Source organism: Dendropsophus ebraccatus, chromosome 9, assembly GCF_027789765.1.
Source record: "Dendropsophus ebraccatus isolate aDenEbr1 chromosome 9, aDenEbr1.pat, whole genome shotgun sequence".
NCBI classification, from domain to species: Eukaryota; Metazoa; Chordata; class Amphibia; order Anura; family Hylidae; genus Dendropsophus; species Dendropsophus ebraccatus.
This window is the reverse complement of record NC_091462.1, coordinates 100,636,423-100,663,287: the sequence shown is the minus strand read 5'-3', so window position 1 is coordinate 100,663,287 and position 26,865 is coordinate 100,636,423. Positions and strand designations below refer to the sequence as shown.

Below are 26,865 nucleotides of genomic sequence, written 5' to 3'. Positions count from 1 at the left end.
GATAAAAGCGCTATAAGCCTGGGAATGGAGCGATTTTAAGGAACATATATTTGTTAACAATGGTTTGAATTTTTTACAGGCCATCAGATTACCTGTAAAAATTATAGCTCAAGCCTAAAGCTTAAAGGGGTTTTCCAGGTTTAGAAACAAATGTCCTACAAATACAGCTTTCATGGAGCCGCAATACCACATACAAACTGAGGGGGGCGCTATTTCTTGGGGGTGTGGGAGAAAAACAGGTTTTTCTAATCCTGCCAATGCAAATTCACATAAATTCCACCATGGCATCACTTTAGGTAAGGGGGGTACATACTTTTACACCTTGTGGGTATAGACTACTTTAGCCTTTAATTCTGTGAGGTAATTCTTATTCTTTCATTATAGGCGCAAAGGCAGGAGCTCCCAGAATGCACCGGGCTCTTCTCCCGCGCCGCGCTCGCTCGCTCCCCTCACAGACCTATTGCTCTTGCGCGCGCTGCTGGGCGGAGCTGCTTTACGGCAGTGTGGCAGCCTTTGGTTTTGCGACCACGAGCGTCGCGACGGTCGCTTTACGGCGGTGTGGCAGAAATGGCGTCTCATTTCAGTGGGGTGCTGCAGCTGACTGATTTGGATGACTATATAGGACCCTCGCAGGTATATAGAGCTGGGGGGGGGGGGTCCTTTACTGACTATATGTGGTATGGAGTGACAACAGTCAGAGACGTGTGACAGATACAGGGGGCGTCATATCGTGACATTGTATCCCTATCACATGGTCACTGTGTCCTTTACCAAGCTGTAGCAAAACTACAACTCCCATCATGCCCGGCTGTCAGGGCATGATGGGAGTTGTAGTTTTGCTACAGCTGGAGAAGAACTAATCCAAACAGGTATATATTAATACTGGAATAGTCCATTTTACAACTTAATAGGGGGGTAAGATTTCCTGTATCCCTAGAATACATGCCTCCTCCTTTCTATAATGTATTGGTCTTCAGTGAGGTGAAACTACAACTCCCAGCATCCCTCACTGCTGCTGAAGGTCAGGGCATGCTGGGACTTGTAGTTCTTGATGAGATTTCTGCTTGCTGTCAGTGAATGGAAGCACTGCCATTGCCATCAAGAGGCTGAAGACCTACAGCCCTAAGCCTTCTCACAGCTGAGGCTTTGTTACAGTTGTTAGTTCGCTCCTGACAGTAGCAAATCCCCATAGAAAACCTCTCCTGCTCTGGACAGTTCCTGACATGGACAGAGGTGGCAGCAGAGAGCGCTGTGTCAGACTGGAAAGAAAACAACATTTCCTGCAGGACATGCAGCTGCTGATAAGTACTGGAAGACTGGAGATTTTTAAATAGAAGTAAATTACAGATCTATTTAAGTCTGACACCCGTTGATTTGAAAGAATTTTTATTTGCTGGAGTACCCCTTTAACTATTATGCAGCATGATCCTGGAACATAACACAACCATCTTTGGCTGCATGACCATGGTCCTGGACTAAGGGGCCTATTCCAGGGAGCGATAATCGGGCGAATCGGTGGAATAGAGAAAACGATCAGCCGATCATCGTGTCATCGGCTGATTGTTTATTTAGGCCCAAACCAAAAATCATTGGTCACCCACCGCGCATTGCTGCGTGGAATAGCGATGCACGGCGGGCGAATGACGATTCAAGCATCATACATTACCTATCAGGGCTTCTCCTCCGCTCAGTCTTCCTCCCCGGGTCCCACTCGCAGCATCAACTCCGGAGCGGCCTGACTGAGCTGTCAGACCGCTCAGCCAATCACAGGCCAGGACTGCCGCCGCCAGTGATTGACTGAGCTGCCTGACAGCTCAGTCAGGCCGCTCTGGAGTTGATGCTGCGAGTGGGACCGGGATGAAGACTGAGCGGAGGAGAAGCCCTGCTAGGTAATGTATGGTAAAAGGGCTGCAAGGACATCGGTACCGATGTCCCTGCAGCCCTCGCTAAACGATCATCGTGCCATGGAATAGGCCCAGGAAACGAGCGGCGATCTAGCAGATAGGCGCTCATTTGCATTATTGATTGGCCCGTGGAATAGGGCCCTAAGTTGCCATGTAACCATAGCCTAAGAAGAGTTATCACATTAGGACAGCCCATCCTAAGGGGATATTCTAGTCTTGAGCATATTTTTGTATATCCATATAATATGAGGGGTACACAGTGAAGTTTAGTAAAAATCTGTGTGGCGCCGAGATCCCTGCACATTAACAAAAAAAATCCCTAAAAGTAAAGTTCTTTTAATGGGAAAAAATGATTGATTACCTATCCTCAGGATCAGATCAGTAGGCTGCTTAGGGTCCATTTACACAGAAAGATTATCTACCAAAGATTTGAAGCCAAGGCCAGGAATGAATGTCAAAAGAGGAGAAATCTAAGTCTTTCCTTTATGACCTGATCTCTGTTTATAGTCTGTTCCTGGCTTTGGCTTCAAATCTTTGGCAGATAATCTGTCAGATAATCTTTGTGTAAAAGGACCCTAACACCCAGCATCCGACGATCAGCAAAATGCCAGACACTTGCATTGCTCCCATATAAAGAGAGTAGAAGTAAAAGAAGACAGCGCCATGCATTGTGTAGTGGCCATGTTGGGTTATTGCAGCTCAGCTACCACTGAAGTGACTGCAGTAACCCAGCATAGCCACTACACAATGTATGGCGCTGTGCTGCCATCACCGCTCACTGTGTATGACTGTTCTGCTAAGCTGCTGATCAGCAGGGTGTCAGATGTTGGCACCACATTGATCTGGTATTGATGACCTACCCTGAGGATAGATCATACATTTTTGCCACACAAAAAGGTGTATACTTTCTGCATCCATGCTTCTACAACATGAGGACGTTACTCGAGGATGGCAGGTCTGCAGACAGCAGATGGCTGTCTACTTGTGTAGTATATGTATCATATGGAGCCTACTTCAGGAAGTGTATGGTATATCCTGTGGTCTGTGACAGGACTACCCCTCCTGGTGATACCGTCCACTGTACATGGAAGCTATACACAGGTAACTCTGCTGAGGAAAGAACACACAGTAAATGTATTGTATCATCTTCTATAGGATTGCATCAAACCAGTTAAGGTAGAAAAGAAACCTGGAAAAGGAGCTGCCAAGATCCGTATCGAGGATGATGGGAGTTATTTTCAAATCAACCAGGTGAGGATGATAAGATTGGATTGATTTCCCAGTTTTGAAAGTTTATGGCATATCAGCCGGGTCTGTGTGTGGGGAGACCACCAATGATTCCATGAACACTGCTGCCTGGACCATGTATATGGAGTCAGTGTCTATTAAAGGGGCTGTCCAGAATGTCCATAATAGAGCTATTTGTTCAGGGAAGCCGCTCATGAACCTTTACACAGCGGCCACTAAAATCAATGGGCTGTATGTGTAATGGAGGGAGGGGGAACCTGCACCCCTGCAGCTGTTGGAAAACTACAATTCCCATCATGCCTGGACAGCCAAAGTTTTAAATGTCTGAGCTTGATGGGAATTGTGTTACAATAACTGGTGGGTCTATAGGCTATCCCAGGCATGGGGAACCTTCGGCCCTCCAGCTGTTGCAAAACTACAATCCCCATCATGCATGATGGGGATTGTAGTTTTGCAACAGCTGGAGGGCCGAAGGTTCCCCGTGCCTGGGCTGACACCTTTCTAGGATTATTCAGTGCAAGTTTTCCATTGATGGAGATGTTTAACCTACAGGATGGAGCTTCCCAGAAGCTGGAGAAGGCAAAGATCACGCTGAACGACTGTCTGGCCTGCAGTGGATGTGTGACCTCCGCAGAGACCGTCCTCATCACCCAGCAGAGCCACGAGGAGCTCTACAAGATACTGGAGCAAAATAAGGTAGTGTTTATAGGAAGCTGAGATATGAGGAGCTGTTTGACAGGGTCCAAGTCTTGGGTAACTATAGCAGCACTGCAGTAAAGATCTTACATCTTCTAAGATGTCCACTTTATATCTCAGCTTCCAGGACCTCTGTGAATGTGAAATTAGAATAGAGGAGTCAGAGCTCAGTGGTTGGATCCCCCATGATGATCTCCTATAGTATATACCATAGATAGGGGTAACTTTGTCAGATGGGAATAGCCGTTTTAAAGGCATTATCTAGGTTTACAAATAACACAGCTACTTTCTTGGAAAAACAGCAACACCCTTGTCCTCAGGTGTTTGTGGCATTACAATTCAGCTCCATTCACTTCAGTGGAACTGAGCTGCAATACCACATCCAAACTGAGAACAGAAGTGGCGCTGTTTCTGAAAGCATTATAGTATATTGTATATAGTTGTCTGCAGGATATTCAGTCCTGGTATTGTGGCACATTCAGTGACCATATTCTGTCTCTTCCTCAGGTTGGGGATCCCATGCAGCACAAGCTGGTGGTGGTTTCCATCTCTCCACAGTCACGAGCCTCGTTGGCCACTAAGTTTAACCTCAATATCCAGGAAGCCGCACAGAAGATGACTGCGTTCTTCAAACAATTGGGTAAGAAGCCAGATAAGTCCTCACAGGGGTTTGTAGACCGTTACCTATAAAGTACTATGACCTGGAGTGGCAGCCATTGTGGCCCCTGCTACAGCAGCGCCTGTCATTGAGCTTCCCACCATCCTGCATGGCATCTATCTATGTCTCCTTCACTCTGCAGGGGTCCATTATGTCTTTGACACCAGTTTCTCCAGGAACTTTAGCCTGTTGGAAAGTCAGCGAGAGTTTATAGAGCGCTACAAGAGACAGCAGGAGGATAAGAAGGCCCTGCCCATGCTGGCCTCAGCCTGCCCAGGTACGTGGAGATGGATTTATTATATACTGTGACTGGAGAATCCAGGAGACAAAAAGGAAATATCCTCCATTGTTTTATTCCTGATGCAGCTGACATTGGTGATGCCCGGAATTTCCTTCTGTTAGGGGCTCCATGTCCCCTTTTACTGCAGTAAGGACCCTGCAACAAGGTTGTTCTACAGTCTGCCCGTATCTGCATTACACTACTGGACCCTACAAACTAATATAGAAGATCAAGTCTGACCATACAATTCCCTCAATTATACCTGTATGATGAGGAAGAAAGTACCCCCCCCAACCCCACCCCATAGCGCCACCTGCTGTAGCTCAGGTTCGGCTTAAGTCCATGTACATTGGCGGTGTATTATAATCAGACAATACAGCAGATTTACTGTGGATGAGCTAAAAACTGACATACTGTGCACCCCACATATTATACGTTGTAGACACTAAGTGCAACTCGTCTAAAAGCGGCATGGCTTCCCTTAAAGGAAAAGTCTGGTGAAAATTTTTATTAAAGTATTGTATTGTCCCCCAAAAGTTATATAAATCACCAATATACACTTATTATGGGAAATGCTTATAAAGTGCTTTTTTCTCGGCACTTACTGCTGCATCAAGGCTTCACTTCCTGGATAACATGGTGATGTCACTTCCTGGATAACATGGTGATGTCACTTCCTGGATAACATGGTGATGTCACAACCCGACTCCCAGAGCTGTGCGGGCTGTGGCTGCTGGAGAGGATGATGGCAGGGGGACACTGAGGGACACAGGGCACTGGAGGGACACTGAGCATCCCCCTGCCATCATCCTCTCCAGCAGCCACAGCCCACACAGCCACAGTCGGGTCGTGACATCACGTTTTTATCCAGGAAGTGACATCACGTTTTTATCCAGGAAGTGACATCACGCTGTTATCCAGGAAGTGACATCACGTTGTTATACAGAAAGTGACATCACCATGTTATCCAGGAAGTGACATCACCATGTTATCCAGGCAGTGAAGCCTCGATGCAGTAGTAAGTGTAGTAAGTAAGTGCATAAGTAAGCATTTCCCGTAATAAGTGTATATTGGTGATTTGTTTAACTTTTGGGGGGCGATACAACACTTTAATAAAATTTTTTGCCAGACTTCTCCTTTAAAAATTTGCTGCATATGGAAACCAGCCTGGAGGTGGTGTAACTAGACTGTCGCGTCTTAAGATGAAACACTGAGAATTTCACAGTGTTAAAGGCCTTTCACGCAGGAGGATTATCAGCCAGGGGGTGGTGTAACTGGACTGACGTGTCTAAAGATGCCCCAGATTTCACAAAGGATGAAACAGTGTTAAGGGCTTTATACACCGGATAATTATCAGCCAGGAGTGTTGCTGACCCTTAGGACGATAATTGGCCTGTCTAAAAGTGACTGCGATCAGCTGAGGACAAGGAGAATGCTCATCCCCGGCTGATCACATTTTTTGGATTGTGGTAAAAATTTATCACTATAAGCCTCATATCTTCCTGTGTCAACAGGGTATGTGCGGCTGATAGCAAAGGGAAATCAGTTTACAGATCAAATAAGCAGTAATTGCATACCTAGTGCACTGCTGTGTGATCTGGCATTCTGCTCCCTTTTTAGGACACTGCCTCCTGCATAATGATTGACAGCCATAGGAGGCGGGGCTGGAGAGCAGGACAGCAGGAGGTGGGGCCAGAGAGCAGGACAGAAGAGCCAAAGAGTGGGATGCCGGATGACACAGCACTGCGGATGTTAAGTATGCAGTGTTGTGGGATCTGGAAACTGACAGCATGGATATATACATATCTGTGTTGTCAGGTTCCATGGCCGCAGCCTGGCTGCTCAATTTGTTGTGCCATGTAAAGGCATTACGAACAAGCACCGATGTGGCTGATCAGCGCTCATTTGCGTCCTTGCAGGGGCTGTTTAAAAGAACCCTTAGTAAACCTGCCCCCAGTATGCAAAGATCAGAGGAGCTGTCACTGACTTCTACTTCTTCTAGGTTGGATTTGTTATGCCGAGAAAACTCATGGCTCCTTTATTATCCCATATATCAGTGTCATCAAGTCTCCGCAACAAGTGATGGGATCGCTGGTGAAGAACTACTTCACAAAGGAAAAGGTAAAAAGTGAAAATCTATCTATTCCCCCCCCCCCCTCTCTCTCTCTCTCTCTCTCTCTCTCTCTCTCTCTCTCTCTCTCTCTCTCTCTCTCTCTCATATATCTATCTATTATCTATCTATAACTATTTATCTATCTCCTATCTATCTCTCATATCTATTATCTATCTATCTCTACTATCTTTATCTATCTATCTCTCTCTCTCCCCCCCTTCTATCTATCTATCTATCTATCTATCTATCTAAATATTCAAAAAGTAACCGCAGCACACAGGACTTTGGTGAAAAATAAATCTGTATTGGTGATTAATCCATACAAACACACGGAAAAAGTAAGCGACGTTTCGACGTCTCAATGACGTCTTTCTCAAGCCAGTGAATACATTTCCAAGCAAACATGTGATTTATATATCCTGTGCAAAGCAATTAATGACGTGTTCATTTCACACACATGATATTCAAATTAGCTAGCGTGAATAAATATATATAAATAATAAGGGAACAACAAGTTCCAAAGTGACAAAGTGAATATATCTTATATAAGAATTCATAATGGTCAACACAATTATATACAAATATACAAAATGAAAAACATATCGGAGCAGTTGTGATTCCCTCATACGTCGTGATCAGCAGCATCAACCTGGAAATGGATACTTGAACCGCACGCCGTAGGTGGAACGCACGGCCATCTTAGATTGCACCACCAGAGATGTAGCGTCCTGTTGCTAGAGTAACCAGTGACGTCAGGGGTAAACATGATTGGAGTGTATAGTAGCTTATAATGTACCGTGAGACCGACCTATTAACACATTCATCCGTTCTCCCGTGTTGTACGGTGGACAGCGCCCACTAAGACAGTATCCACCGTCTCTGATGATCCATTCGTGGGATGTCCGCGGATGTCTGTGGGGGCTCAACGGTATAGGTGATTGTTCAGACCATAGATATCTCGTAAGTACTAGCCAGGATCCATAATGTCTCGGGGTGTTAATAGATGTTGATGCTGCCGTTTCACTACTTCTGAGTTGTCACTTATTCTGCTCCGAGTGATAGGCTTTCCAATAGTTCAATCTGAAGTAATGAAATAATGAAAATTTGTATTAGTATCATTATAACTCATAACAAATATATCAAAATTAATATTATTGTTCTCTGTTAAAATGTATTCATCATACTAAGATGTGTCAGCAACTGCGCTAATGGACAGAACTGCATAGTTCAAGTAGCATTTCAGGCATGATATTATATGGCATAATTTATTTAATGTAACAATATTTAGGTAGGATTTTAAACTCCACATTCAATCCATGGGGTTTTAAAGAATTAAGCCGGAATATCCATTCCAATTCTCTACGTTTTAACATAGATATGCGATCACCCCCCCTCCATGGTTGGGGGATGTGATCAATGTACATCAATTTTAAATCGCTCTCTCTATGTCGTGCCTCTATAAAATGTTTGGAGACTGGGAGATCAAGTTTTCCTTTTCGTATGGTGTATCTGTGTTGTGTTATTCTGGTTTTGGCATCATAAGTGGTTTCCCCCACATCTATCAGATTACAAGGGCACCATAGGACATAGATAATGTATTCAGTATTGCAATTAATGAATTTGTTGATTCTGTATGTCTTTCCAGTGCCCGGATGTACGAACACCTGTCCTCTCTGGACATATCTGCAGTTGACGCAACTACCACACGGGAAACTGCCCACGGTGCGAGGACCTAAAAAGGTAAGTACAGTGCTGTTTATCTTTACATCGGTCTTAACCACTATATCTCTAATATTCCTAGCTCTCTTATAGGACATCAACGGTCTGTTACTCAGAGTGGAAATATGAGGGTAGCTTTGTTCTATGATGTGCCAATGTTTATTGATGATTTGAGAGATTTGTGGGCTAAGTGAATTGTATGTAGATACATAAGGAATCCGTTGTTCACTATGCCTCCGTGTTTGTGTAGTTAATAGTGTGTTTCTATCCATGGGTTTAACTGTCTCAATGTGCTGCTGTATCAAGTTTCTAGGGTATCCCCTTGTTTGAAAATTATGAGCCAGTAACTCCACTGATTGGTCCAATTTGGTATCCTCTGATACAATGCGCTTTGCTCTCAGAAACTGGCTTTTGGGTAGACCACGAATCATCCTAGGAGGATGATTCGACTCATACCTCAACAGTGTATTCTTATCTGTATTCTTCACAAATAAATCAGTTCCTAGTTTGTTCCCTATTTTGTACACTCGTGTGTCCAAAAACAACACTACTTTCACACCTCCTTGTCAAAAAATTTTTTATTAGAGCTTTTACATTTGATTCTGACTAATAATTTTTTTCTCTTTAACAAACAGTACTATTTACAACAAAGAGGTACCGCGATGGGTAGTCCGGTGGCACCTACTTACGCAAATCTGTTTGTAGCGCAGTTAGAGGAGACGTACATCTATGGATCTGACCATGCCCAGTATTTGCTGGGATGGTTCAGATTCATAGATGACGTCTTCATCATCTGGAATGGCACTGAATCACAACTGATGGATTTTTGGGAATACCTTAACACCATTGACAGAGACATACAATTCACCATGTCACATTCATCATCTGAGGTTTCCTTTTTGGACACACGAGTGTACAAAATAGGGAACAAACTAGGAACTGATTTATTTGTGAAGAATACAGATAAGAATACACTGTTGAGGTATGAGTCGAATCATCCTCCTAGGATGATTCGTGGTCTACCCAAAAGCCAGTTTCTGAGAGCAAAGCGCATTGTATCAGAGGATACCAAATTGGACCAATCAGTGGAGTTACTGGCTCATAATTTTCAAACAAGGGGATACCCTAGAAACTTGATACAGCAGCACATTGAGACAGTTAAACCCATGGATAGAAACACACTATTAACTACACAAACACGGAGGCATAGTGAACAACGGATTCCTTATGTATCTACATACAATTCACTTAGCCCACAAATCTCTCAAATCATCAATAAACATTGGCACATCATAGAACAAAGCTACCCTCATATTTCCACTCTGAGTAACAGACCGTTGATGTCCTATAAGAGAGCTAGGAATATTAGAGATATAGTGGTTAAGACCGATGTAAAGATAAACAGCACTGTACTTACCTTTTTAGGTCCTCGCACCGTGGGCAGTTTCCCGTGTGGTAGTTGCGTCAACTGCAGATATGTCCAGAGAGGACAGGTGTTCGTACATCCGGGCACTGGAAAGACATACAGAATCAACAAATTCATTAATTGCAATACTGAATACATTATCTATGTCCTATGGTGCCCTTGTAATCTGATATATGTGGGGGAAACCACTTATGATGCCAAAACCAGAATAACACAACACAGATACACCATACGAAAAGGAAAACTTGATCTCCCAGTCTCCAAACATTTTATAGAGGCACGACATAGAGAGAGCGATTTAAAATTGATGTACATTGATCACATCCCCCAACCATGGAGGGGGGGTGATCGCATATCTATGTTAAAACGTAGAGAATTGGAATGGATATTCCGGCTTAATTCTTTAAAACCCCATGGATTGAATGTGGAGTTTAAAATCCTACCTAAATATTGTTACATTAAATAAATTATGCCATATAATATCATGCCTGAAATGCTACTTGAACTATGCAGTTCTGTCCATTAGCGCAGTTGCTGACACATCTTAGTATGATGAATACATTTTAACAGAGAACAATAATATTAATTTTGATATATTTGTTATGAGTTATAATGATACTAATACAAATTTTCATTATTTCATTACTTCAGATTGAACTATTGGAAAGCCTATCACTCGGAGCAGAATAAGTGACAACTCAGAAGTAGTGAAACGGCAGCATCAACATCTATTAACACCCCGAGACATTATGGATCCTGGCTAGTACTTACGAGATATCTATGGTCTGAACAATCACCTATACCGTTGAGCCCCCACAGACATCCGCGGACATCCCACGAATGGATCATCAGAGACGGTGGATACTGTCTTAGTGGGCGCTGTCCACCGTACAACACGGGAGAACGGATGAATGTGTTAATAGGTCGGTCTCACGGTACATTATAAGCTACTATACACTCCAATCATGTTTACCCCTGACGTCACTGGTTACTCTAGCAACAGGACGCTACATCTCTGGTGGTGCAATCTAAGATGGCCGTGCGTTCCACCTACGGCGTGCGGTTCAAGTATCCATTTCCAGGTTGATGCTGCTGATCACGACGTATGAGGGAATCACAACTGCTCCGATATGTTTTTCATTTTGTATATTTGTATATAATTGTGTTGACCATTATGAATTCTTATATAAGATATATTCACTTTGTCACTTTGGAACTTGTTGTTCCCTTATTATTTATATATATTTATTCACGCTAGCTAATTTGAATATCATGTGTGTGAAATGAACACGTCATTAATTGCTTTGCACAGGATATATAAATCACATGTTTGCTTGGAAATGTATTCACTGGCTTGAGAAAGACGTCATTGAGACGTCGAAACGTCGCTTACTTTTTCCGTGTGTTTGTATGGATTAATCACCAATACAGATTTATTTTTCACCAAAGTCCTGTGTGCTGCGGTTACTTTTTGAATATTTATATAGACACCCGTGGATCGGGGTGTGAGCTACGGCACCGGGCCAGAAATCTTCACTGAGTGCTGCGGTATTTGTGTTTTGATATCTATCTATCTATCTATCTATCTATCTATCTATCTATCCCCTCTCTCTCTCTCTCTCTCTCTCTCTCTCTCTCCTATCTATCTCTCTAGACAATGTCATTGTTGTGCTGTTTTCACCATGCAATAAATCACGTTTGCTTTTGCCAAACTTGGAGTGCTGTGGGAATTTCTACAAATAATCAAGGTGGAGTCGTGGTCTCGGCTACTCGCTGTCACCCACATCGAACCAGCTGGTTGTGCTGCTCAAAGATACAGATTTTTTTCTATCTATCTATCTATCTATCTATCTCCTATCTATCTATCTATCTATCTATCTATCTCTTATAATTCCTCTCACTCACATATTTTTAATGGGCACAGAACCTAAAGCCAAACCAGATCTACCATGTCACTGTGATGCCGTGTTACGATAAGAAGCTGGAGGCATCAAGGCCGGACTTCTTCAATCAGGAGTATGAGACCCGGGATGTGGATTGTGTCATCACCACCGGTAAGATCTGTGCACGGTCCTCATCAGGCATCGTTGTCTACGGTTACAGTGTTGTGGTCTATGAAGACGTCTGCTAATGTTTATTACAGGAGAGGTGGTGCGGATGCTGGAGCAGGAAGGAATGTCTTTGCCGGATGTGAATCCCTGTCCCCTTGACACACAGTAAGTCTTTTTTTTTTTTCTAAGAATAGATTCTCCTTGAAACTATACTAAACCTACGCTGTCCTCTGCTAAACTCTGTGGCCCTTGATTCAGAACTATTCAGAGAGAGAATCTCCAGCCAAGAGCTGCAGAGTATTGCAAGTTGGGGTATCAGCTCTAATATGAAAGAAGAAAATTCGTCTCCAGCTCTTCAGTAAAATCCAAAGCTTTATTTCAAGGCATCATTAAAAGTACAGGAATTTTTAAAAACACGCCACGTTGGCGTGTTTTTAAAAATTCCTGTACTTTTAATGATGCCTTGAAATAAAGCTTTGGATTTTACTGAAGAGCTGGAGACGAATTTTCTTCTTTCATGTTGGACTATACGGGATACGGCCCGCAATATTTAAAGTATCTCGTGCTCGGAATCAGGAGAGCCATACGCACCATCTGAACAAAATTTGGTGAGCTGATTTATATTTTCTTGTCTATCAGCTCTAATACCTGCAGAATTGTGACTGCAGCTCAGGATATAACTCGGGATAAATAATTTATGTACACAGTGACCCCACCAGCAGAACAGTGAGTGCAGCTCTGGAGTTTAATACAGGATGTAACTCAGGATCAGTACAGGATCAGTAATGTAATGTATGTGCACAGTGACCCCACCAGCAGAACAGTGAGTGCAGCTCTGGAGTTTAATACAGGATGTAACTCAGGATCAGTACAGGATCAGTAATGTAATGTATGTACACAGTGACCCCACCAGCAGAATAGTGAGTGCAGCTCTGGAGGGTGTGGTTACTGTGTGTGTCTGTGTTTGCTCCTGAGCTCCACACATCCAGACTTCGAGGAGTAGAGAGGCTGATTTACCACCTGCTTCCCCAGGAAGGTGGCAGCTTCCTGGGAGAGTTTTCAGCATGGATCCCTGACCTCCACCTCCCGGTCAAGGCCGGCGGGGGGTGTAGAGAGTAAGCTACCGGCCAGCGCTCCGGCTGGAGGGGTAAGAAGATTAGGGTTCGCAGCAATGTGGACCCAGCCCTTCCAGCGACGGGTGGGAGCTGCAGGGTTCCAAGTATGCAAGGAAAGCCTGCAAGCAAGGTGAGCAGAAGATGGGGTACTGGTGCAGCTGCATGGAGGGGCTCCCAGGAGAGTCAGGTGGTGGAGCAGTGGGGTCTCAGGGGGCCCAGGGAGTCTGTAGCCACCTATGGCTCTAGGATAGCTGCAAAGCTTGCAGAATATGAGCAGCTGGGAAAAAGGCTGACGGGGTTAAAAGAAGACCTGAAGTTTGCAAAACACAGAGCCAGCTCAGCCCCAAAGAAACAGAAGCCTGGACTCACAGCCAAGGTGAAGTCTCTGCAACAGGAGATGAGAGAGCTGGAGCTGCAGAGGATGGTTATCCTGGAGGGCAGCGATGTCTTCAGGGAAAAGCTGCTGAATGAGGACAGATTTGCCAAAATGAAGTCCCCCAAAAAAGAGGAGGATGAGAGTGATTGCTCAGCAGATGAAGAGAGCAGTGGTGATGATGATGATTATGATGATGATGACCAGCAAGACATGGAAGCTGAATCAGCTGAGGTCTCTGTGGCAGCAAGCGGGGAAGCTGAATCACAGCCAGTACAGAGTGTGCAGAGTGTGAACACATCCTAAGCCAGCATTCCTGCAGCACAGGTGGCGCTACCATCATCCGATGAAAGTGCTGGTGAGGAGGAGGATGGCGGAGGTGCGCTTATGGCCCAAATTGTCAGCATGGAGTCCCCGATGCACCTGGATAATTTCAGTTTTGGAGAGGACTTGGGTGAAGATAAAGTTGCTAAGAAGAAAAGACCAAAAAAACCATCACAGCAAGTAAATCTTGTTTATGTTCCTTTTGTGCCCTCTGAGCCGACTGCAAAGTCAGTTCAGGAAGCAGCCCCCGGCAATCTGCCAGTCTCTGCTTCTACAAATGTGGAGCGGGGCCAGAACACTGAGAAGAAAACAGTAAAGATGGCGGAGAGCACCAGCCCCACTTGTCAAGGTAGTGAGGCTGGTGCAAGTGTAGGGGCGGCCGAGGGGCCGGACAAGGTGGCATGCCTCCAACCAGGGGGCTTTGGTGGTGGATGGCAACCCTCTGCAGGTGAGGGGGGGAGTGCCCGGGCACCAAGGGCAGATGTGGAGCTCGGGCGGCCAGGCAGCAGTGGAGACAAGGGAGCAGGCGGCTCCCATAGCGGGTCTGGCGCTGAGAGATGCTCCTCTGCAGGCGGAGGGGGGAGTGTCCAGGCGTCTGGTGCGACGCTCTCGGCTGCTTCATTCGCGGTGCCTGTCCCTGCTCAGTGGCAGCGCTGCGGTGGGGCTGTTGGGGGCGGAGCTAAAGACAAAGTAAAAACTGTTGGCGTTTCACAAGAAAACACCTTGGCAGCTACCGGGCTGGTACAACAGGAACATGGACATGACAATAGTGCGGATTATACAAACCTAGCAATGCTGCTGGCTGTTAAAGAAATTGAAGCAGGGGTATTGGCTGAGGCTGAGGGCAAACACAGTGACAATGTAGCTTCCTCCCAAATTCTCAAAGGGAGGACTGCTGCAAAGTCCTATGAGCCCAAGGATGCCAGCGTGACAGCCAGCAGCAGCAGAAATATATTAAAACCAGCCAGATTACACCCGGGTCAGTCCAGTACAGCTAGGCAGGAGGAGATTACTTCCAGTGTTGTGTCCACTGATGGTTCCTATTCTGCAAATGTAAATGTTATTTCTGCTAATGTTTCTGTCGGGTGGGAGTGGTCCGGCTGCCCCCCCAGTGGTGTCCGCTCCTTCTAGGAGCTATGCAAATGTCACTGCTGGGGGTCCTAGGGGATCCTCATCTCTAAACCCTGGGGAAGGTAACTTACAACGACGCCTCCTGGAGGCTTTGCGTAAAGGGGATAGAACGTTTCAAGTAGAGGGGCGGGAGGTCGACCTGTCCTTCTATATAGAAAGACATGGGCTTGGGGCTTTCCGAGAGCAAAATGGGGAGGTAACCTGGTCCCTCCCTACAAATGGGCAGGAGGTAGGCCGCAGGAACGTGGTCCGTCTGGTATGGAGAGGCAGTGATGCGTGCCCATCCAGGGCAAAGGTGGTGGAGCTTCTCTTCCAGATGAGATTAAGGGCAAATGACATCTTTGGCCTGATCCATCCCTACGGTACCTCTGAATTCGACATCAGCTTTGTGAAGCCAGAGGGACTTGAGCTCTTCTGGTCCAACCACGAGCTGGTGAAGGATGAGCCCATGTGGCGGGATACCGCCTTTACAGCGAAATCCCGTCAGAGTTCTGTCAAGAAAGTGACCGTTCTGACGCGTAACGAGTCACTTTCTTGCTATGACATCATGACCTGGCTAGGCAGGTTTGGGGAAGTGACGGATGTCCCCAAGAAAAATCTGGATGAGCATGGCATATGGTCTGGGGCCTGGACGCTTTCCGTCCGTCTCCGACGTTCAGGAAACACTGTCACACACATACCATCGGCTGCTTTCTTGGGTCGCGACAGTCCAAGTCTTTTACCAGGGACAGCCGAAGCTGTGCCACAAGTGTGGTGATCCCACCCACTTTAGCGCAAATTGTACTAAGCTGATTTGCGCACTATGCGGTGCGGAGGGTCATCTGGCTGCCAGCTGTGGCCGGATTCGCTGTAACCTGTGTGGTGACCTTGGTCACCCGTTTAGCCGGTGTCCCCGCTCATTTTCCAATGCTGTGGCCGCTCAGGATGGGGAGAGCCTCGAGATTGCCTCACCTGGGGAGGGAACCAGCAGAGGAGAAGGGGCACCAGGGCCAGTGAAGAAGGTGAAAAACAAGAGCCCCTCTAAGCTCAGGCAAAAGGAGAAGCGCAGAAGGAGCAGGGACCTTGGAAGTTCACTGGTAGCAGGAGTAGTCAGTGGTCCTGCTCCTGGCGCTGGATCAGAGAGAACAGCTGAGGCTCTGGGGGATACCGAGTTAGGCGAAAAGATGAGGAGACTTCGTAAGGAAGAAGCCAAGAGGGCCGTTTCCTCAAGTTCCTCCCAATATGAAAGTTTGGATGAGGATGGTGGGAAATGGCAAGATGAAAGACCTTAGTGTGGCAAAAGGAGGCAGGGTAAAGGGAAGTCTGGTGCTTCCTCTAAATCCTCCTCTGGTGTTACGGGCCATGTGTCTAAGGAAGACCCGACTAACCCCCCTCTGATCGTTCTATCCAATAGGTACCAGACCCTTGGAGAAGGGGGTATGGAGTTGGAGGAGCTTCCAGGGAGCGCCGAGCCTGCTCCTCTAGAGGCAGTTTCCTCAGGAGGTCAGGTGGCCCCAGGGTCTGGAGATGAGGATCCAGGGATGGATTTGTCTACATCCTTAAAAAGGATTAAAGAAAAGTCTAAAGGGTCATCCTCTGATGGGGAGGGGGGTAAGAAGAAAGGGAAAAAGTAAATAAGTAAGGCTGTTTAACTCAATCACTCAGGATGGCGGCACTCACCCCATTGACTCTGGCATCCATTAACTGTGCCAGCATTAAGTCGGATACGGCTAGATTTGCAGCCTTTGATTTTCTCGGTCGTATTAACGCCGACATTTTGTTTTTGCAGGAGACCATGTTGACAAATCAAGCCTTGCTAGTAAAAGCCAAGCGAGAGTGGAGGCATGGGCCTTCACACTGGTCTCTTGCGGCTGAGCCGTATAGTGGGGTGGCGGTCCTTTTTATCGCTCCTGTAGAATGCAGACGGGTTATTGAGTTAGAAATGGGGAGGTGCCTGATCTTGAATGTCCTCATGAAGGGGCAAGAGCTCAGGCTCATTAACATCTATGCCCCACAGACTAAGTGGGACCGTAAAAGCCTTGTTATGAGGATTAAGCCCTTTCTTTTTACGAGTCGGCAGGTGGTCTTTGGTGGAGACTTCAATACTATCACGAGGTCTCAGGACAGGAGAGGCGCCAAAGACAAGCTGGCTTATGATAGCATGGCCCTGATTAGTATAATTAGGGAAGCTCGCCTAGAGGATGCCCACATCCGGACCCCCTCGGGCCAGACAGGTTTCACCTATCATCGAGGTAGCTGCAGGTCTAGATTAGACAGGTTTTATTTAAAGGAGGAAGCCGTCTCTTCCGCAGTGTCCGTGGTTGAGGTGGAGTTCTCCGACCACTGTCTGATTTTGTTTTCCCTGAATGTTTCAGAGACCCCCCGGATGGGTAGAGGCTACTGGAGGCTGAATTCGTCCCTCCTGGAAGAAGCAGAGGTAAGACAGTCCTTTGAGGATTTTCTTCAGAGTCAGGTACCTCTACTGGGCCTATGTAGTAGTAAGTCAGAGTGGTGGGAGATATTCAAGAAGCGGGTTGCGAGGTTCTTCCGCCAGCTCTCAAGCCTCAGGTCCCTGAATAGGTATCGTGTGTATCAGGGCCTGAGGAGGAAACTCGAGCATCTCGTCTTGACTGGAGGTAGTAGAGAGGAGATCTCCAGAGTGAAAGCCTTGCTCATGAGGTGTCAGTATGATAGGCACGCATCTTTGGTTTTTGAGAGGGATTTCGGGAGGTACCGCTCACCCGACCCCTACAGAAACTGTAAGATGTCAGTGAATAGTAAGATCGTGACTGGACTGGTTGATAGTACGGGATCCCTGAACAGGTCCAGATCAGGGATCCTGGAGGTCGTCAGATCCTTTTACTCACACCTCTTGGGGAGGAAGGATCTAGATCGGGATGTAATATCGGGTTTCCTGGCTGAAACCATTCCTGAGCCAGGGGTAGACCCCTCTCTTGATGTTTTGGCAGAAGAGATCAGGGAAGAGAAAGTTGGACTGGCGATTGAAGGGCTTGCCCTGATGAAGTCACCAGGTCCAGATGGCTTAACATCTGAGTGGTATAAGACCTTCAGGGACCTCTTGGTTCCCCTCTTGGCCGAGGTCTTCAATGAGTGTCTTTCCTCGGGCACTCTGCCGAGGTCAATGAGGAGGTCAGCCCTGATTCTTCTGTCAAAGGGTAAAGATTCGAGCCGCATTGAGAATTGGAGGCCCATAGCTCTTCTCAATGCGGACAGGAAGATTCTGGCCAAGATACTGTTTAATCGGCTGGTGAAGTTTGCACCCCGGCTCTTTTCGGAGGCTCAGCACTGCTCTGTTCCAGGCCGAAGCACCTTAAGTGCTGTCCTTAGTGTCAGGGAGGCAGTGGAGCGGAGTAGTGCGGGTCTTTGGAAGGGGTACTTGCTGTCCCTGGATCAGGCCAAAGCATTTGATCGGGTGAACCACGAGTACCTCTGGTCTGTCCTGAGATATGGCCTGCCAGATACCTTTGTTAATTGGCTTAAGATCTTGTATGCAGGGGCAAAGATTTTCCCGCTGGTGAACGGTTGGTCTGGCCGCTCTTTTGAGGTTGGGTCTGGTGTTCGCCAGGGCTGTCCTTTGAGCCCACTGTTGTATGTGTTCGCGATCGACCCTTTCCTTAGGAGGGTTGGTTGTGGACCGTTGGCAGGGGTTGGGATGAGCCTGGAGGAGCCGGAAGCCACCCTGAGAGTGGTAGCGTACGCTGATGATGTCACTATCTTCGTGTCCTCGAGAGAGGAGGTCGATATGGTGATGTCGAAGGTGGACCGCTACTCAGAGGAATCTGGGTCCAGCATCAACCAGGATAAGTGCGAAAGTCTCTGGCTGGGAGGGGGAGATCCCGAGTTTGATCTCCTGGACACCCTTCCAGAGCCCCAAGACTCGGCAAAAATCCTAGGCATTACATTCGGCCAGGGTGATTACCCCACTAAAAACTGGGATGGTAGGCTCCAGAATGCCACTCAGAGGGTGGACCAGTGGAAGGGTTGGTCTTTGACTCTCAGGGAAAGGGTACACCTGATCAAATCGTGCCTGCTCTCTTTGTTTATCTACCTGGGCAGTGTATGTATCTTGCCAGAGGCTTCCTATACTAGGATCTACAGCCTGTTCTTCCAGCTGTTATGGGGGAATAGGCCGAACCTGGTCAAGAGAGAGGTTACGTACCGCACAAGGAGACTTGGGGGTTTGTCTATGGTGAACCCAGTGGTGGTGTTAGTGAACACCTTCTTGAAAGCTAACATCGCAAACCTCTCGAAGGAGAGGGCTCCTCCGTGGGTATTCTCCTGTAGGGAATGGTTTCGGCCTTTCTTCCAGGAATGGGAGACAGGAGGGCGAGTGAAGGACCTTTGTACGCCCCATGGATATCTTCCGGCTTACGCTACCCCGACTCTGAAGATGATACGTCGGTGGGGTCTGGGAATGTGGGAGATCAGGACTCAGTCAAGGAAGTTCCTTGACCAAAGGGTTCTGTTGACCCATTTCCAGAAGCCTCTGGCTCTCAGGGATTGCCCAGGTCGGGATCGGGAAAGGTTATAAATTATGGTACCCGGTCTGCCATACTCCGATCCCGGTGGGGGGCTAAGCATGACACGTTAGCTTTTTGTTTTCTATCAAGTAATAAACTGTAAAGGGCTTACAGGCTACCAAACTTGAGCCTTGCTGTTATGTCATAATGTGTTGGTGTTACGGGATATTGTTATGGTGCATATTTTATTTTTAGGTAGTTTGGTAAGTTGAGGGCTGGATAAGCCTTATGGACAATTATAGTTATTGTATAAGTTCTGGGGTATAGGATAGGTTGGGTGGGGTGATGGGGGGAGGTGGGGGTTGTGTGCTTTTTCCCTGGATGGGTACTTGGAGTTCTGGCATGGGTCACTGAGAGACAAGAACTGAACTCAAGGACCCAGACTCATGTCCAGATTTGAGGTGTGGGAAGTGGGGCTTATATTTAGAATATGGTTGCTGTAATTTTATGATTTGTATTATTATTTTTATTGTAGTATTATTATTATTATTATTATTATTATTATATATTATTTTTGCATTACTATTATTATTATTATTTATTTATTTGTGTCTTATAAGGCAGCCGGACCTCATATTCTTAAGTTGGTACTGGGATCTTTTTACAACTGTTAAAGTTGTATAGTGTGTGTGTGGTGGTTGGACGGGAGTTATGTATCTGAAAAAAGGGGGGGGGCTTGTGGAGCTTGGTGGGTGAATTACGCTGGTGTGTGTGTGTGTGGGAGGGGGCTTTGTGTGTTGGGTTTGCAGGGTAAGGTGTGTGTGTGTGTGTCCGTGTTTATAATTTAAAATAAATAAATAAAAAATATATAGAAAAAATAAAATAAAAAAAAGTCCAGATTAGGACTGTGTTAGGTTACAGCCGAGAATGGCTCAGAAGAGCATGTTATAGATTTTTGGTTTTGGTCTAGACAGAGTGTCTTTATTATATTATTTCTCTGAGGTGTGAGTGTGGGGTAGGTAGTAGCGGTGGTGGGGTAGTAATACTACTACTATGGGTAAGTTGGGGGGGGGGGGGTTAGTGTTTTATTATGAAGCTGGACTGGCCGGGTGAGGCAGGTGTGAGGGATGATTTCCTTATAGAAAATATTATTATTTCAGAATTTATTGATTTGTTGTTTTTGTTATAAGCAGAAAGCTTTGTGTTTGTTTTTGTTATGGCTGATGGAGCCGCGTTTATGTTTATGTAGTTATACTTGTTAAGTTTTATATTTTTCTAATAAAAAGAATTACAGCATGTAACTCAGGATCAGTAATGTAATGTATGTACACAGTGACCCCACCAGCAGAATAGTGAGTACAGCTCTAGAGTATAATACAGGATGTAACTCAGGATGAGTACAGGATAAGTAATGTAATGTATGTACACAGTGACCCCACCAGCAGAATAGTGAGTGCAGCTTTTTGGTATAATACAGGATGTAACTCAGGATCAGTACAGGATAAGTAATGTAATGTATGTACACGGTGACCTCACCAGCAGAATAGTGAGTGCAGCTCTAGAGGATAATACAGGATGTAACTCAGGATCAGTACAGGATAAGTAATGTAATGTATGTACACAGTGACCTCACCAGCAGAATAGTGAGTGCAGCTCTGAAGTATAATACAGGATGTAACTCAGGATCAGTAATGTAATGTATGTACACAGTGACCCCACCAGCAGAATAGTGAGTGCAGCTTTTTGGTATAATACAGGATGTAACTCAGGATCAGTACAGGATAAGTAATGTATACACATAGTTACCCCACCAGCAGAATCCCTTGGGCTATGTATTCTACCACCACAGTTACATTATGGTATATGTATTGTATATAGACAAGATAGGTGAGATAAGAATAAGCCATTTTCTTGGATATTAAGGATTACATCCTTGCAGGTTCAGCAGTGCGGTGGACAATGAACCATTGGGGCATGAAGGTGGAGGATCTGGTGGATACCTAGAACATATATTCAGATACGCGGCACAAGAACTCTTTGGCCTCCATGTGGATGAGATAAAGTACAAACCTCTAAAGTAAGAGCCTCTAGTATCATCTGTCTATAAGTGTTATTGGTGGGGGCAGGTAGTGGTGACCACCCCTGTTGTTGCTGTTGAATACTTTTACCCATAGAGATGCTTTACTCCTTCTAGGAACAAAGACTTTCAAGAGGTGACGCTGGAGAGAGACGGGGAGGTGCTGCTGCAGTTCGCACTGGCTTATGGCTTCCGGAATATTCAGAATCTGATGCAGAAGCTAAAAAGAGGACGGTGTGCCTATCACTATGTGGAGGTGATGGCCTGTCCTTCAGGTATCGTCTCCATCTCAGAGGGCCACCAGCCTCAAAGCAATGTTTATTATAGATAATAGGCGCAAAATCATGGCTGTCCAACCTGTGCCTGTGGCAAATTCTAATCCTGCTTGAAAAATCAAATCTTTGTCTGGCCAAGCAAGATGGGAATTGTAGAGTTGCAACAGCTGGAGAACCACAGGTTGGACACCACTAAATCTTCATAGCAGGTGTCAGGTTCTAGCTGCTACTTCGCTTTATGACATGGATGGGTTCTAGTTGTTACCTCGCTTTATGCCATTTGGGGGGGGGGGGGGTAGCTGCCATTTCACTGTATGGCACACCTGGCTTCTTGGTAATACCTCACTCTTTGGGATGATCCAGCTATTTTGCAGCAAGGATATGCACCTAGGGCACAGTTCTTGGCAGGAGCGGTACAGACATTTGCCTCCAGATAACTGAGGTTATTTCTATTTCAGGCTGTCTGAATGGAGGAGGCCAAATCCGAGCAGAAGGAGAAGCCGGCAAGGACTTACTACAAAGGGTGGAGCAGCTCTACACGTCTGTCAGGACGGAATCACCGGAGCAGAATGCCATAGTGAAGGAGCTGTATGAGCGGTGGCTGGGAGGGCAGGACGGCCCCGGGGTGAGGGGGGCGCTGCACACACAGTACCACGCCGTAGAGAAGATCACCTCTGGCCTCAGTATAAAATGGTGATTTACAGACATCAATGACATTTCAAGTTAAAAATCAGGATGATATTAGAATTCATATTTATCCCGTGTAACCGCATGGGACAGGACTGCCTTAATGGAATGAATTGTCGGAGGTGGTTGAGTATGTACAGCCGCCTCATCCCACCACAATGCTCTTGTAACCACAGCCTTTCTTTTTCTCCTCACATAAATGTAAGAATATTACAGTCTCCAGTGTCCGGGGGATACTAGACCCAGTACTGGCAGCATTTTATTAAACTTTTTACCTTGAAAATCCAGATAGAATCAGTATATTTTCTGATGGACCCATGAAGAATTCTATACCCATTGGTTCCTACTATTGTAGATTATTTATTCTATTGTTCTCTATTATCACTAATTTTAGGATGGGAAGAGACCTGTATTATTCTTTAAAGAAGCACATACATGTTCAATAGCTGTCGGCCAAATGTTCATTCGGTGGACTTCTATCTCACCCAATCCTGTTAGATATGTTCATGTGTTCTGCATGGTGAGAGGAGGGGTAAGCCGCTGTCAGACACCTCTGGCTGTGGCTTTTCTCTCTAAAACAATAGAAGCAGCAATTGTAGGAACTGCTTAAGTCGTGAAGGTGGCTTAGATATAGCAACAAGAATGTATACATTTATATACTTAATATACCTAATTCCTCGACTACGAACGAGTCATTAGTGTTTACAGACTGGATGTAGACCACAGTGACACATGTAGATGGAAGAAGGTATTACGTGGTAATGTATTCATGCTTAAAGGGGTTGTTGTCCAAGATTAGAATAATGGCTGCTTTCTTCAGAAATAGCACCACAATTGTCCACTGATTCTGTGTGGTATTGCCAATCAGTGAATGGAACGAAGTTGTAATACCACAAACAGCCATAAGACAGGGTGGCACTGTTTTTATTTTTTGAAGATACTGGCTTTGTTTTTGTTTTTTTAATCTGGGACAACCATTTTTAAAGGAGTTGTACCAGGATAGAAAAACATAGCTGCTTTCTTCTCTAATCCATACAACCATTGTCCTAGGTTTGTATCTAACATTGCAGCTCATCGTTATTCATGTCAGTACTACAGTACCAGATTCTGCAAGAATCAGCCATATTTGTCTAATCTTATACAACTCCATAATCCCTCTGCTGTACATTTACAGCAGTGACTCAATAAAGTGTGTGAAATAGGTTCAGGAGGTGTTTCTGCTCCATACACAGTATATTACAGCTGATACTCTCTTTTAACAGCTGGGAGCAGAGGTAACTCTGCTTGCAGCCACTTAGATGTCATTGTCAGTAGTGGCTGCAGTTTCTAAGTGGTTACTCAGTCACCCCATTTACACCCTGTGATAAGATTGCAGGGTGATTATGGGTTGACATGGCACTCAAGGTCTTAAAGAAGGCCTACTGGTCTCCTTTCATAGTTTCCCTTTAAGCCTCTAATAGTCGTACTATCGGCAGGTTAGAAGCATCTAACAAGCTGATATGTCCCTATAGCACACAGGGCGCTGTGGATGAGGGTACGTTTCTTACCTTGATCCTTGCGGCAGTTTGCGGGACCTTTGTAGTTTACTAGATATGTATGAGGTGGTTTAGTCCACTGGGGGCTGGTCTGTCCTGGCCAGCCTGCCCCTTATTGCTGGTTTTACTCACCTGAATCCTGATAAAGTATTTAAAAGAAATGGGTATCAGACAGCTATCAACATAAAGTGAAAAAATAACTTGTCCTGTCCTTAGTGTGTGGTACTACAGCCTGACTCCATTCACTTCACTGGAACTGAGATGCAATATCTCACACACAAACTGAAGACACAAGTGGTGCTGTTTCTGGAAGAAAGTTATACTTTTTTAGTCCTGGATTATCCTTTTAGTTGGTTCCAGCAGCTTCTCCTCTAGGCAGCAGTTGGTTCTTGTTTAATGCATAGAGTGATTTGTGTTTGTATTATTTTTTTTTCTTTTCTTTTCTACTAATACTTTGTGTCCAAAATGTGGTTTTAATTGTAAATGTAACCTTGAACTTCATTTCACTTTTTTAAAGGGAACCTGTCACCCCCCGTGCCGGGGTGACAGGCTCCCGACCCCCGTTAGAGCCCCCTATACTTACCTAATCCCGCTGGGTCCCGCTTCTGGAGGTGGTCAGGTGATGAAGATCTCAGCCGCTGCAGCCCGGCGCTCGCACTGAGAGATGAGTCTAACGCTCATAGAGAATGACGGAGCGCTGGACTCTCCTGTCATTCTCTATGGGTGTTGGACTCATCTCTCAGCGTGCGCGCCTGGCTGCAGCGGCTGAGATCCTCATCACCCGACCACCTCCAGAAGCGGGATTAGGTGAGTATAGGGGGCATTAACGGGGGGTCGGGAGCCTGTCACCCCGGCACGGGGGGTGACAGGTTCCCTTTAAGCTAATAAGTTTCTAACTAGAGATGAGCGAACCTCAAGCACGCACTGGTTTGTCTGAACCCGAACGCTCAGCATTGGATTACCGGCGGCTGAAAAAATGGGATGTAGCCCTAAGGCTGTCTGTCAATAGAGATTGTTTATCGTTAACCTGAAATCCACCATATCACACAGAATGATGGTCGTTAGATATGATCGTTACTATGATCGTTTATTCCTTCTGATCCCAGCAAAGCAATGAACAATGTGCAATTACACTGAACGAATGTGGAATTACAGCGAACGATTAACGATAATTTTAGGTTAAGATGTAAATCGACGAAATATACGAACAATTTTTTATCGTTGCCTGCAATTACGCAGAAAGATTATCATTTAAATTTGAACGATATAGCGATTTTTCGCACGATAATCGTCCCGTGTAATAGGGCCCTTTATTATGAAGTTCTACAAATCCATCTAAAACTTTAATCACTTGTCTGTTCTGGCTTTACTTCTATTTTAAACACGACTATAGTAATGTACTTATATAACAATGAAATTAACCCCTTATTGGCTAATACAAGATGTTGTTCCTGCCTCCTTTCTTTATCAATCATTGCACTTTGGGAGTCAACACCTCCAACCTTCCAAATCATAGTTTTCAGGTGGATGTCTATAGTGTGTGTAACAAGTGCTCTTCAGCTCCCTGACTACCTCCGATTGTGTAACGATCTGTTTCTCGTGTCTGTTGTTATTGTTTCTGAGTTGTTTGTAAACAATAAAATATTTGAATTTCTTTCCTTGTGCAACTGTTCCATCTATAGAACATTACTGTGTCCTGTACGACATATCGGACCAGCACAACCCATACGTCGGATAGATACTGACACAGTACACAAATGCTGCACACACATCCTGAGACCAGTTAGAACGACCTCCAAAACACAACTTTATCAGCACCCTTTAGTAGTCTGAGGCCTTATGCACAAGTCCAGTAGTTTTTTCATGTCCGTAGATTCCTCCCGCTATCCACCCATACAATCCACTAAAAGCTACGGATTGGGAATCAGTATTTCCATAAATCCGTTTCTTTTAGAAACCTAACCTTTCAACATGTGGCTAATGACTTGTCCTTATTTTTTTTACGGAAATACGGATGCCAGAAGGTTACAATCCGATTTCTACGAGAGAATGTGCCAAAAAAATGTGGGTTTTCTTTAGGATTGGTTTGCGTCCTTGTGATCTTCTGATCGTGTGAATAGCCCAATAGACATCAATGTGCAGATTTCGCAGCTCGCAGCCACACACATCTCCGGTGGTCCCGTAGGCTTCATTCTATGGTTTGGCAGATTCCACTGTCTGCCCGATGAACGAGCGGGTTCATTCTTTGAGCGGACTCTGCCAAACCATAGGATGAAGCCTATGGGACCAGCAGAGATGCGTGCGGCAGGGGATCTACTGGGATTCCGTAGTGTGGACATACCCTAATGAAGGATCCAGCCTGTGCATGCAAAGGCTTGAAGAGTTGTCATTTCCATCCGGTGACTTCAAAAACAATAGCGGCATATTGTACATACACACTGCATCCACATAACACTAGGTGTTAGTGTGTGTGCGCCCATGCCTTAGTATAGGGACATTAGATTTCCAGGGATTTATTATGATCACCATATTTAGGATTAAGAAGGAATTTTCCCCCCTGATGAGACAATTGGCCCACAGGGGGTTTTCGTCTTTTTCTGGATCAACAAGCCCATAAACCGGTTTAAGCAATAATTTACAAATCCACACACAGATCTATTGGTTGTCCATGTGATGGTATATTCCCCTCCATATCTTATTCTTTCAGGCAGTGTCCATGTTTTCCAACACATGTAAGATCGCTGGCTAACACCTTAATGGTCGTCCATTCTCATGTAAATAATGGGGGTTTTT

The 26,865-nt window shown here is 45.5% G+C and overlaps 1 protein-coding gene across 1 annotated transcript; it reads left to right on the top strand.

The window, feature by feature from the left end:
• The first annotated feature begins 532 nt into the window (after window positions 1-532).
• CIAO3 (cytosolic iron-sulfur assembly component 3) lies at window positions 533-24,579 on the top strand. The gene is made up of 11 exons (XM_069984070.1): window positions 533-633; window positions 3,060-3,155; window positions 3,705-3,848; window positions 4,356-4,488; window positions 4,649-4,783; window positions 6,789-6,907; window positions 11,969-12,098; window positions 12,188-12,260; window positions 21,438-21,575; window positions 21,693-21,850; window positions 22,309-24,579. Exons 1-11 carry the CDS (start codon window positions 568-570, stop codon window positions 22,545-22,547), a joined length of 1,431 nt encoding a protein of 476 aa, XP_069840171.1. The 5' UTR covers window positions 533-567; the 3' UTR covers window positions 22,548-24,579.
• The last annotated feature ends 2,286 nt before the right edge of the window (window positions 24,580-26,865 follow it).